The sequence below is a fragment of the Stenella coeruleoalba genome, assembly GCF_951394435.1.
Source record: "Stenella coeruleoalba genome assembly, chromosome: 18".
Taxonomy (NCBI): Eukaryota; Metazoa; Chordata; class Mammalia; order Artiodactyla; family Delphinidae; genus Stenella; species Stenella coeruleoalba.
In genome coordinates this window covers 24,055,025-24,068,965 of record NC_137164.1, presented here as the reverse complement: position 1 = coordinate 24,068,965, position 13,941 = coordinate 24,055,025, and the positions used below count along the sequence as shown (strand labels likewise).

The 13,941-nt window shown below is 36.0% G+C and overlaps 1 protein-coding gene across 3 annotated transcripts in view; it reads left to right on the top strand.

The window, feature by feature from the left end:
- Positions 1-13,858, top strand: part of DGKH (diacylglycerol kinase eta) — a gene marked incomplete at its 5' end in the record, with an annotated part of 183,438 nt that extends 169,580 nt beyond the window's left edge. For all 3 annotated transcript variants that reach the window (XM_079903027.1, XM_079903028.1, XM_079903029.1), the window contains one exon: positions 670-13,858. In XM_079903027.1, the coding sequence (XP_079759153.1) occupies positions 670-753 (84 nt within the window). In that variant the 3' untranslated portion in view covers positions 754-13,858. The remainder of the gene's footprint in view (positions 1-669) is intronic.
- Between the last annotated feature and the right edge of the window lie 83 nt (positions 13,859-13,941).

Below are 13,941 nucleotides of genomic sequence, written 5' to 3'. Positions count from 1 at the left end.
ATTTTAGCAAGGAAATGTGTAGTTGTTTTAAGACTAATTGTGGATACCCTGGTGTCACATGTCACTTCTTTCAGAGATCACAAAAGGACCTGTGGTTTTTTTGTTTGTTTTTTTGTTTTCTTGTTTTTCGGTACGCGGGCCTCTCACTGTTGTGGCCCCTCCCATTGCGGAGCACAGGCTCCGGACGCGCAGGCTCAGCGGCCATGGCTCACGGGCCCAGCCACTCCGCGGCATGTGGGATCCTCCCGGACCAGGGCACGAACCCGTGTCCCCTGCATCGGCAGGCGGACTCTCAACCACTGCGCCACCAGGGAAGCCCGGACCTGTGTTTTTTAAAACAAAAAAAAAAAGAAGAAGAAAAAAGAGGAAGTAATTTTGACTCTTAAAGAATTGCCCTTTTGTATAACTTATGAGAATGTCACATTTAAGAGTTGTGTAAGATGTGATTTTTTTACTGGTCGGCAATTTTTTAATGTCAGGGTTTTTGGTTTTATAAACTTACTTTTCTAACTTTTACTTCCTAAATCATTGAATGTAAACTAAAATGAATGAGCTGAATGCTAACTGTGTTATTAGCTAGTTAAATATTTAATCCTCAGTTTTTCTCTTGTCAGTAAACTTCTTCCTCTTTCTTTTTTCTTTCTTTCTACCTTTTTTTTTTATTTTTAGGACCTGGGGATACCGAAAGTGGGTCATATGAAGCGAATTCTCCAGGGAATTAAAGAGCTTGGAAGGAGCACACCCCCAGTCTGAGGTGTAATCATATTGGTGCTGTTCCTTGGAAGGAAAGTAATTGCTACTTAATACAAAGTCCTTGGGAGCCATTGGCTGTTCTTGTAGTTTTCTGCCTAGATAAATAAGCACCACTGAGGCACCTCTACGGCTTGATATGGGTGAAAAGTTTGATTTGAGGTATTAGAAAATATTTTGTGCCACAAAAATACATTCCACAAAGCCATTTTCTTATTGTGCAAACCTGACACATTCAAATTTGCTCATATTAGTAAAAAGGTGGGAGGAATCTGAGACAATTGCATTGTCCAAAAGGTGGAATTGCACAATGTTTACTTTCCTTTAACCTGGTCAGATGGAATGTTCTTACCGTGCAAACACATAACAATATGTAGCTGAAATTTCTTGGGTTTCATTATTGGAGGCATTGGCTTCTTACTTAAAATCACTGGCTAGAAGACTAAGATGTAAATTAAGTGGTGTTTTGAATTGGTATCACCTCAGATTCCTAGCTCTCAGTGGTCAAAGAATATGGTTAAAACCCCTCAAATACTACGAATGAATGCAAATCTTAATGCACGATGTTCCTGCCTGAATTGTCTTTCTGTTTCTTGCATGTCACATTTAATATGTAACACTTAGCTTTAATGTCAGTTTTAATGGAATTTAATTTATTACTACCTAAGTACCTTTTGGTTGGCTAAAGGCACTTTTCTGTTCTTTGATGTGGAATTTTGCATAAATATTCTATATCTAAGAATTTGTGAACATGTGTCTGTGCCCTAATCAACAAATGATATATATCTTATGCAAGCCAATTTTATACCAACCTATCATAAACAGTAGGTGTGCACATTAAGAAAATTCTCTGGATATTTTCATAAAATTATATGTTCTGTTGCCTAACAAAACTTATCATAGCTCTCCGTACCAAAATTCCCACATTCTGTTTTAAATTTTTCATTTCAATTAAATAATTATTTAATACTCTGTTTGCATGTATAATATAGCAGACTGTTGACATCCAGGAATTTCCCCAACGTCTCAACTGGGATTGGTATACTGATTGGTCACCCAGACTCGTCCACTGGCTAAAGGGACTCCTGACACAAACTTCCCAACAAAAGAGATTTAAATTTTTTCTTAAGGGCTTTCCATTATTTATTATTATCTCACTTAATTCTTATATCCTATCAGGTAGATATTATTTTCCTTTTTGTAAACCACTATACTTCAGTCTAGCGCATGAGGAGTCAACATTACAATGATCAAAATCTTTGAAAGCCAAAGGCATACATATCAAAAAGTCACAAAAATGTCCTTAAATAAATTTTCTTTAGACATTATATACCAAAAAATTAATTCTAATGTTTAAAAATCTTCTATATAAGAGAAGTAAACAGGGTACTACTGACCCAGTGGTTAACAATTTTCATAAAGTAGCCTTCTAGGTAGGTGCTCAAAAGATATACATATATACACGTATACATTTATATGTACATTCACACTTGTGTACATGTAATCTAAACTATACTCTCATTGATATTTTCTAGACATTTATTTTCCAGATGCTTAAAGAGAAATATAGATGGGAAAACATTTAAAATGAGCTATTGTCTGACATATAATTTAATTATATCAAAAGGGTTTAAATATTTGATGCTTATCCTTATTTATAACTTGAGTATTTACTAGTAAAAATCACAAAATTTGGGCATCTGAAAAATAAATGAAACTTGATAGGTTCCTGACCAAGTGTGTCTGACTATATATTTTACCCAAGTTGTGAATAAATGGAAATTTTCCAAAGCGAATTGTATCAGGTAGCTTCAAAGAGCAAAGAGCTACTCAGTTAATTTTAATGTTATCCACACTTATGAAATCAAAGGTCTTCCTTTCCAGTCCCTTTTAGAGTCCCTCACCCTGCAAAGTGTCCTGCTCTTTCAGGCACTTCCCTGTGTTCTCAGAACTCTCTGCTGAGATTGCGGATCCCTGTCCACAAAAAAAAAAAAAAAGAAAAAGGAAAGGTGGAGGCAAGGAGGCAAGAAATCCTAGAAAAGAATGAATTAATGCAAACATCGTTACCGATTTTCACTCTCCCCAAATTCTCCTTTGCCAATAGGAAAGATTATCTAGTTATCACATGTTCAGAATTTAAGAGGAAGATGTAAATGATTAGATTTTGTATTTGATGTTGCTTTTTCACTCTTGAGTAACATCCATTATATATGTTGAACCTCAGTTAACAGAATCCTTAGCTAGAATTTTCCAGCAAATGGGTTTTGAATAGGAGCATTTTTCACTGTATGCATTGTCTGTGCATAGCTATGTAGGACCCAAAGGACATCACTCACGCCTGTTTGCCAGGATGGTGCCCTCAGAGCCTCCAGAGGCCAGTGTCAGCCTCGCAGAGGAATCAGCTTCTCATGGTAGATGGGGTTACGAAAAAGATAGGAAGAGCTTCTCCACGTGGCCTGATCCCAGCTCTGGGGAGTGTAGGTGGGGCCTCTGCACCTTGGTCCATGCATAAGCTGAGGTGAGAAGCTCAAGCCTGGGCCTGATTGCCAGCTGTAATTGCCGTCTTTCCTCCCCACCAGACTCTCCTGCATGTAGATAATTTGGGAGGGCTGGAGGGGAGTCACAGCTCACATCCACTTCCTTTCATTTTCCTTCACTGCTCGTTTTCCTGAGGAACAACTTACTTGTCAAGAAAGGGACAGGGTCAGGCCTAAATCAAATTTCAGAGTACTCAATTTTTCTCTTGCATCTGTCCCTCCACCTCACTTTCTGAGTTTCTTGCTTACTTCCTGGCTTCCCATTTTTCCACGTGCCCAATAGAGATGGTTGCTCAAATTCTCACTGCCACGTACTGCCCTTTCCTCATCAACTGTCCCACTACAAACGGACTCCTTTTATCTTGCCCCACCTTAGCACCCACTGTGGGTCATCTAGCCAAGTGTTAGGAAGAAAACAATGTAAAGAAACTGATTTTACAGTTTGCATTTTATAAAAGGAAAGTTACTAATCTAAATGAATTGATGGATTAGATCATTTGAGGACCATCACATATATTGCTGTGGCTGAGAAGAGGTGATCCCTGAATGTGTAAGATCTGTGCTGTCCTACATGGTGGCCACTAGCTCCATGTGGCTGTTTAAAGTTAATTTAATTAGAAATTTAGTTTCTCAGTTGCACTAGCAACATTTCAATCACTCAATAGCCATAGTAGACAATACAGATGTTGAATAGTTCCATCACTGCAAAAATTCTACTGGATAGCACTGCTCTGCATCATTGCTACTCAAAATGTGGTCCATGCACCAGCAGCATCCGTATCACCTGGGAGCTTATAGAAATGCAGAATCTCAGTCCATTCCAGCCCTGTTGAGTCAAAATCTTCCTTTTAATAAGATTTGTTGGGTGATTAGCCCTGGCCTAGATGCGTTTTTCTCTCTCCTAGCTAGGAGGGATCTGAGGTCTTTGAAGTTTCTCAGAATAGCTTGCTGTCCAACCCACTGTTTCCTATCCCTTCTCCAACTAGTCCCAGAAATGAGCTGAAACTCATGCATCACCCAGCTGAGTTTTCTTCTCAATCCTTATTCCTAATCCAGGTTCTAGATGAGCCCTACCTACCCAGTATATATTTTGGTTATATTTTGGTAGATAAGGTGGCACACAGGAGATTGGCCAACACAACTGGCCTCTCTCCAGCCCCTCACCCCACGTCTAAGTCACTAACAATCTGCATTTGCTCATGTGACATTCTCATTTGTTCACAACTTAAGTCACAGGCAACATTTCAGAAGAATGTGTACTGAGATAAGTAAAGACCGGGTTGATCTCCAACAACTTGTACTTCTCACTTTCGTTTATCAGTAGATTATCCTATTGACATAGTTCATGCTTGAGGACACATGCACACATTAAATGAATCATTAGGCATGCAAAAAAAAAAAAAAAGAGAGACCCAAAATGATTACAGGTAAAGTGAATGCGTCATTAAGACCCTAAAAGAAGGCATGTTTTGCTAGACTAAAGTCTGGCTTTCTTATTATGCTAACTTATCCTGATTTTCAGATAGTTAATAATTCCTTAAAATAGTGCCTGAAAAATAATGTATTCTTGACCCTCAAAATACAAATTATTTAATTCTATAATAAGATCTGTCCGAGTGTGACATATGGTCAGTAAGCCTTTACTTAATTTTTACATAGTTATATAATGACCAAAACATTATTGCCTAGAGATTCTTTAGCTAATTTTAATGAATAAAGAGACCACTACTTTAATCTCCATAGAAGTTGTTTGTAACAGGAATTGAGGAAGGAAATACCCATGCAAAACTATGACTTAGAAAATTAGAGTGGAAACGTCTCTACATCATTTCTAAAGTAAATTACCTATTATCTCCCACTGGGTTGACAACATAGTGGACTTTTCTGTTGTATAGATGTGAATTCCTTAAAGATACCGCTTTTCATTAAGCTGTAGAAACATTACATCTTTCAACCTTGACATCTAGGATCTCTCCTGCTCGCTCCTTCCAAAATGAACTTATCTTGCATTTTTCAAATGCAGGTTGGATGAAACAATGGGTTTAGAGATTGATGATATTAGTGGCAGTTCTTTAAATCAGCTGAAAAGAGTAAGAAGTGAAGATTCCTCAATATTGTTGGTCAATGGAACAGCTTCCCAAGTGGTTTCCAGAGCTTGGCTGCCATGCCTCTGCCCTCACTGCCCCACGCCAAGTGCCATGGGGCCTGGGGCTTGTTTCTCTCTGCTATGGCATCTCCCCAGTGACTCTTGTATAGCAATCTCTGTGTCAGTTGGGGAATGTGTTGCCCTTGCAATAGGATGCCTGCTAAAGCAAAACTTTAAAGAGGCAATGATTATTGATTTTTCTAATACACAAAGCATTCATTTTTATTGTTATTATTGTTTCCTCTTTATTTCCTCCAAGTTTTGTTGAGAGGCATCTCCTTTAGAATAAAAAACTGTAAAGATTTATCGTGACAGAGAACGGAGAGATAAAAAGACAGCTGGACTGTACCTATTTGTATACTTCTTTCTGTTATTTTCAGGAAAAGAAGTTTAACAGAGTAACTGAGGCTGCCTTAAACTCAGTAACGATGTTTAAGAAAAACCCCATATTACTAATATAGATGAACAGGTTAATTCCCTTTATGTAATTAAGATTCTATTTACATATATTTATATCCTCTCCCTCTTAATTTTGTATGCACTTCCAAGTTTTCGTTGGAAAAATAGAAACCAAGCCACTACTTAAACGTTATAAAAACTCCACATAAAATATTTCATTTTAGCTACAAGTTATTCATTGTATAGGAATTTATGAATAGTCTGGATATTTCATAGAACTGCATTTCAAGAGCAAGTTAATCAAACCTAAAGGAACATAGGGTTACTTTCTCAATGGATTAACGTAAGTTTCATACTCAGTTGATAATGCCACTGAAGTAGGATAATGCAGTTAGATATTCAAGCTAAAAAGGAAAACAAATATATTTTGTTGTCCTTACTGTTTGCACTATTGTTTGCCACTGCTTAGCCATATCTGTTTCTATATTCTAAGTATTAAGCTGATATGTAGCTAAAGATTTCTTACAGTTCTGGTAACTGGTAACTAGTGCTGTGAAAGGTTTTGGCGTTGTAACATTCCCAGTTTTGTGAGTTATATATTGTATATTGAAGATGACTAATAAATTGGAGTAATATATTTATCTAGAGCTGGGAAAATATATTATTTTCAAATCTTCAAGTAAGTTGTATCGAAGTTTTTCTTCCTCTTAAGTGAAATGAAAGTCTCAGTTTTACATTAAAATGTCTATTTATACAACAGGTTTCTCCTTTTACTGGTTTTATTAATTTTCATATTAAAATTTTTCTTATCTTTTTATACCAAAAAACTGGTCACGCTGGTGATTCAAACTGCCAAGATGTATTTTAGTTTGTAGGACTTCTGGCAGACAAAGTATTTAATAACAAACCAGCTTTGTATATTTTGTGGCTTTGGGGGCAAGTATTTTACCTTTTGAAACTCTATGCGAGGCAGTGCTGATATCAGCAAAGTCAGTAATAGACAGTATTACTCATAATCATCAGTAGAAGGTTTTTACAAGTTGTATAAATCAGTGCATTTATTTATTATGTCGTGAAATGTAATCTTTATACAAAATGCTTATTCTAGATCTTTTCTTTGTTATTGCTGTTGCTTAGAGTGTAACAGCTCTGTTAATGATTTACTTACGTACTTGAAGTACTCATTTCTGTCAAACAGATGCCCAGTTTTTTTCCGTGTAAAAATCTGATTCTTTACCATCATAGATAACTGAAAAGTAATAGAGAGTTTGTTTAAAAAAAAAAATTTCATGTTTAAAATAAATATGGAAAAAGGCATAAAGCCAAAATGAAATCACCAATATTAAGTATTTACTGTAACCAAGGGATTCATCATGCTATATTTTGCCAATATATATTTTATCTTCAAGTCAGGACTGCTTTTCTGTAGTAAATTTTCAATTTTTGTTGTAAAAGAGATCTCAGTTGATTATACTGCCAATATGACATTTGAATGAACATTAAAAATCTGGAACCCTCCAAATTTCACATACCTCCAGCTCTAGGTTTCAGGGTGTATATTTTTAACAGGTTTGCATTTGACTCTGGGCTGCTTTAGTCAGAGTACTTATGAGGAATAATGGTTTGTCTGTTTCTGTCAGTTAAGTCAGTGAGATTTTAATTGAGTTTTGAATTCTTTCTGTTTGAAAATATTCTCTATTCAACTTTTAAAAAACTAAAAATGTTAAACATAATAGCACAACATGCCACACAGAATAAAATCACGTTTTCAAGGAAGAAAAATAACTGTTCTGATTTACCATGAGGCTGTGTCATATACCAAAGAAATCACTTTAATAAGCCCTAAATTCAACTGTTTTATTGGTTTATAGTGTAAGCAGTAGATGAAATGTAAGCTATTTAAGAACTATAGTAGAAGATTAAGAATTAATTTACTAGAATTTAAAAGACATAGTTTTATATTAATTTTATTATTGCACAAGCAATTATTGAAGGCAGGAAAAAAGAAAATATATGAGAAACATTATATGGAAATTAAAGGAAAAAGGAGCTTGGTAATTTGTGAAAGTTTTGGAAATCGAGAGTTTGAACATAGGTATCTTTCAGTTTATATTATAAAAATGCAAAGCGTGTGAGATGTATGGTGAGCACAAAACCACAAAAAACAAAAAAAAAGTCACACTGGTGAAGTCTGGGATTGTATCTGTATCTTTTCAAAATAACCAGTGAGTTTAGGGAGCCCATTCTACTGTTGAAATTTGGAAGTCAATTAAGCAGGTAGTTTGGATAACCTGATCATTTGTGTTTATTACATGAGGCAAATTTTCTCAACTTAGTAAGTGATGTAGGGAGAACTAGTCAGAAGGGCTTAGCAACTTCCCAAAGAAGAACTCTGGTACATGTAGGTCAGACCAGACCATACAGAGTAAAGAGATTGATTTTCATGAAGCTTTCAAGGCTTAGAGCCTTGAAATTTGTTAGCAAGGATGGATTTTCCTTTCATTTGAAACAATAAAAAAGTATTCAAATTTATAATATTATAAATAGCTAAATTCTGTGATTCTGGAGATGGGAATATGGTTTAGGTTTATCGGGTTCCTCAACTGACTTTGGCGCTGGCTCAGTGTGTCCTTACTATGAGCTAGATGTTTTGGTGCCTCAGTTTCCCTAATTAGAAATGGCACACAATATTATCAATTATAAGTACTTGTTAATTTTTCTTTTACAAAAGAAACTAGCTAAGTGTGAATCATACTTAAAGTTACTACTTCTTTCCCACTGTTGTTTTAGATGTGTAGAAAAGCTTCCCAGACTTTATCCCATCACATGAAAATTAAAAGCCCAAATTAATATCCCTTTCTGTTCATTTTTAAAATGAGTGAAGTTACATTAGTACTGTCAGCACCAGAGAAGGTTATGGGTATGTTCATCTGTGTACTACAGGTTCATATTATTCATTTTAGTATAGGCTAAAAACTCACTTCTAAAATCTTCAGAAATTTAGAGTAACTTAATTTTTTTACACTCACCCCAGACAACAATTTTATAAATATATAAATATATATATATATATATATTTTTTTTTTTAGCTAAGACTTTCACATCTTTTCTTAGATTAACTCCCCAAAGAGGAAAATGTCTCTTTAAATCAGCGTTTTTAAAAACGGAATACCGGACTCCCTTACCTTGTTTTACTCTGTGACGTCACTTACTTTCTATACTAAGTGAATTCTAAATGGTTTCCTTGCTGTTTGATCTGAAGCATGCATCACTATCTACCTTCTTTGGCCATGGAATGGTACAATGCAAAGTACCTTCAAAACTTCCTGTAAAGAAACTAAGCTAGAGATTGTCTTAATTATTACCATAATGGAAATCTAAGTACAATTAAGGGGGAAAAATTCGAACAACCTAGTTAAAATTATTAAATATAGATAAGGGTAAATGAATATTGACTTTATTTTTCCCTGACATTTGAATTCAGTCACTGTCTGATCCTTGACTTAAAGATTTCCTTGCTAAATCTGGTATTTATTTACGACATTGGAGCTCCTGCTACATCCCCCTCCCCTAAAAATGCTGGAATTTTAAGAGGGTGTAAGCTGCATGACATAAGGGAAGAGACTGATTCAGAGCTCATTTGCATATATTTTGATCTGTCTTAATGGCACAACTTAGTTTTCATAATAACAGATCTCTAAATGATGATTCCAGAATGATTTGGTACAGTGATGGGAAAAAATTATTTTTCTGGAAATTTGCTTCCTGCAATGACCTGATATACAGCTGACCTTAGTATAATTAAAATTAATTATCATTTTAATTAGACCCTACCCTGTTTACAGATTTCCATTTTGCAGCAATTTTTAAATATACATAATGATGAGCATGAAAGAATTGCAAACTTGAGCAGTTCTTTTGTTTCCTTGCCTCCTTTTACTTGAAAAGCTTTCAGAAAGCTTTTGAGAGATGACACAGTTCTCATAGCAACATTATGTGATTATGTTTTTCTGCCAAGACACTCATAAGCTAAAATATGGAACAAAACACAGGCTTAACTTAATCTTGCTTTGGAATTGTATAAGCCAAAGCCTTTTCTATATCAAAGTGTTTTTTTAGTATTTATACAGTTGCATATTTTATTTTTTGTCCATCTCAAAAATTGAATTGACATTTTATGTTGTATTTCTAATTAGTTGCAGTAAAGCAAAGCGCTAATGCCTTGGTTCAGACTTTTATCAGTACAAACCTTTACCATTTTTCTCTCCTATGCTTTAAATTTTCTTTTAATTTATTCACTTTATTTATTTTTGGCTGCATTGAGTCTTCTTTGCTGTGCGCGGGTTTTCTCTAGTTGTGGTGAGCAGGGGCTACTCTTCGTTGCGGTGCACGGGCCTCTCATTGCGGTGTCTTCTCTTGTTGTGGGGCATGAACTCTAGGCGTGCGGGCTTCAGTAGTTGCAGCATGCAGGCTCAGTAGTTGCGGCACACGGGCCCTAGAGCACAGGCTCAGTAGTCGTGGCGCACGGGCTTAGTTGCTCCACCGCATGTGGGATCTTTCGGGACCAGGGCTCGAACCCATGTCCCCTGCATTGGCAGGCGGATTCTTAACCATTGCACCACCAGGGAAGCCCCTCTCCTATGCTTTTGCCAAAGTTTTTCAGCGACCAGTTTTCCTACCTTCATTCTCCCCTGCCTCTAGTCCATCTTCCACATGGTTGACAGATTGGTCTTTTTAAAACACAGATTTGTTTTGTCATGCCCCTGCTAAAAATCCTTAACTAGACTCTCCCTCCTTTACAGCATGGCAACCTAACTCCTTAGCGTGATGGATAAGGGTCTCCATGACCTTGCCTCTTCCCACCATTTTTAGCATTGTCACCCACCATTTCCTCTAGAGACCTTTTGTAACCCAGGAGTTTGGAACTTCTCACGGTTCAGTGCTTTGGCATAATCACATGCTGTAGATCAACTCATTCAAGACTCAGTTCAAATTTTACCTTCTATGACACTCTACCTGACTTCCCAGGCAGGTTAAGTATTTCATCCATGCTCCATAGCCTCTTGAAACTTCTTCTATTAAAATAACATCGCATTTCAATAATTCAATATATATATATCACATTTCAGTAATTCAATATATATATATCTGCTTGCCCACAACTGGATTTCTCTTTGTAGTCTCAGTGTCTAGCTAGCACGTAATAGGACTTTAATAAATGTTGAGTGAATGAAGGTAATATAGCGCCCAAACTTCTTTGTGTTTTTATACTTTCACAAATGAACGCTTAGACTTCCCTGAGAGTCCACATGAGGGGGATGTGTATTCAGAAGCCCGCATGGACTCTGGGAGAAGCAACAGAAGAGAAACAGCAGGGAAGAGCAGTTGCTTTGTGAAGGATAATCATTTGTTAGCTATTCATGAGAAATATTTACCAAATCTGAATTCTTGTTTCTAAAATTGAAGCTTAGTAAATTTTCACATAACTGCCAACTACTTCTTATTCATAATCCATAAATGTGCCCTAAAGATGATCTCTCTCTTTGGCAGGTATTCAGTGTATACAATCTACATAAACACATACACTAATTACCTACACAAAATAATGAGACTTGAGAAAGAATTTTTAAAAAGGTAATGAAAGTGTAATTTTCTGAAAAATAGTGTTCAACCAGAGATAGAGACTGAATTTGTGCAATATCAGGTCATCTAGAGTTAATGATTATTTCATTTTTTATTATGCAAATATAAGAAGGCTTGTTTGCCACTGCTATCACCCCATATAGAACATAAAGACTAAAAACTATTACCTAAGGGTTTGTTTTCTCTTTTGTGATTCTATAAAGGCGTTCTTCCATGTCTCCAAATTATGATAAAGGTTAACATAAAAAGCCCTATATCGGAATTCCCTGGCAGTCTAGTGGTTAGGACTCTGCGCTTCCACTGCAGGGGGCATGGGTTCGATCCCTGGTCAGGGAACTAAGATCCTGCATGCCACCTGGCATGGCCCCGCCCTAAAAAAGAAACAGCCCTTTAAAGTCAATAATTTTAAAAATTAAATAAATCCAAAATTTGCATGTAATTAAATGGCCTCTTATTTCACTCACTTAATAGATATTTTTCTACCTGCTCTACACTCGACATTTGATTAATGCCGGGGATACAAAGAAAATAAGACATAGCTCTTGTCTGAAAGAGTCCAAGTTCGTTTTCATGATGATTCTTCTACAGTTTGTTTAAGAAATTGGGAGGACATGTTTTTAAATCAAGTAGTATTCCTCAGATTTTTTCAGGGAAGTGGTCACCTTCCACCCAAAAAACTAAATTCTGTGTCATAAATAAGTAATCCCATTCTTATGTCCACAGTTTTTGTATTTTCAGGTCAACCACAAATAATTTTTGACCATCACTTGTCAAGTACGTCTTTCATCAATCCTATAGAACCCCATTTCCACAACCATAGGTGCTATGTGTGATCCAAGTGACTAATGAGTTTGTAGGAGACAAGTTCAATTTTAAGTCCATTTTAGGAAGGCATATATCCTCATTAATGACACACACACCAAAATATATGAAGTATACATTGGGAACCCACAGTAGAGGGGAAAAGTAAATAGTGCTTTCTGGTATACTTCAAAGGCTCCACTTGAAGTTATGGGTTGATGTTTCCACCTCAGTTATTTTTAATGGGGAGTAGGGAGTAATACTACTTAACAGGTAGCATACTTATCTAAGCATATAGTAAATCTACTACTGGTATTTTTGTGCCACAATGCACTGATATATAGATGAAACAAAACAAAGATATGTGAGTTATAAAAAATTAACTTCTCTGAATATTTATTGATGGTTAGGCAATTGGGTTCCTTTATGAGAAGGAAAAAACTATTGTCGGTAAGTATGGAAAAAACCTTACTTGTATGTACATTTACATTTTGATAGGCATATTTGGAAGTCACCGTTTTCCATCAGTATAAAGTATCAACCATTTCTATGTTCTCTAGCAAAAGGAAATTCTTAGTTTGATAGAGCTTTACTCTTCGTTCGATGTTGTAAAAGGACCACAAAAGAAAGAGGCTCAGAAGGCTGGACACTTGACCGTCATATTCAGCACATTCATTCTACCTTTCAATAATCAGGCATGGGACTTCCCTGGTGGCACAGTGGTTAAGACTCTGAGCTCCCAACGCAGGGGGCCCAGGTTCCATCCCTGGTCAGAGAACTAGATCCCACACGCATGCTGCAACTAAGAGTTCACATGCCACAACTAAGGAGCCCACGTGCTGCAACTAACACCCGTCGCAACCACATAAATATTTTTTAAAAAGATAATCAGTCGTGATTTACCTCCTATTTATTATCATCATGTTGAAAACCTAACAATATTGTTCCTTTTGTCCCTTGCATTGCAGAAGATAGTTGGGATCTAGCCTTTGCCATATTATTTATAGATAAGAATTTACTACATTTTGGTAGTCTGTTTTGAAACTTGTATCTGAAAGATGGAGATCCTATCTATTTATTACACAGTGGGCTCTGTTTGCTGCAGAAAAGAGTGAAACTTTAAACTGCTTAGTACACTTGCCAGTGAAATATACCTGACAGAGCAGAGGTTATAACTTTAGCTCTAATGACTTTTAATAATGGTAAGAAAACGTGAGTTTTGTTTGTTTACATGCTGTTTACAATGGCATAATTTTTAAAATATATACAATTGAGATATTTATTGCATACTATTTTAAAGATGTTTTATGTGTTTTCACCTTTGGAATATATTGTTACAGTTCCTTATACTGATAATTTGGGTGGCTTTGTTAATGTAGCTAGTAATTTTTATGACTACTAAGTGACCAGGTTTCTGTGCCTTTTATTGTGGGATGCATGATTATGTATTTATTGTATGAAAGTCACTGATGCGTGTATTTTTGTACTTTGCCGAGAGTAATGGTTGATCTCGATGTACATGATGATGAGAGATGCCTTTTCCAAAGGGCACTGCCTTGAGATCGTCCTTCTCAAATAAAAAGAATGCATTTGGACAATGTGTGAAGTCTCCATTCTTTTTGGTTGGAATCCCTCTTTTTTTTTTCAATTAAACCTTTTATTTTG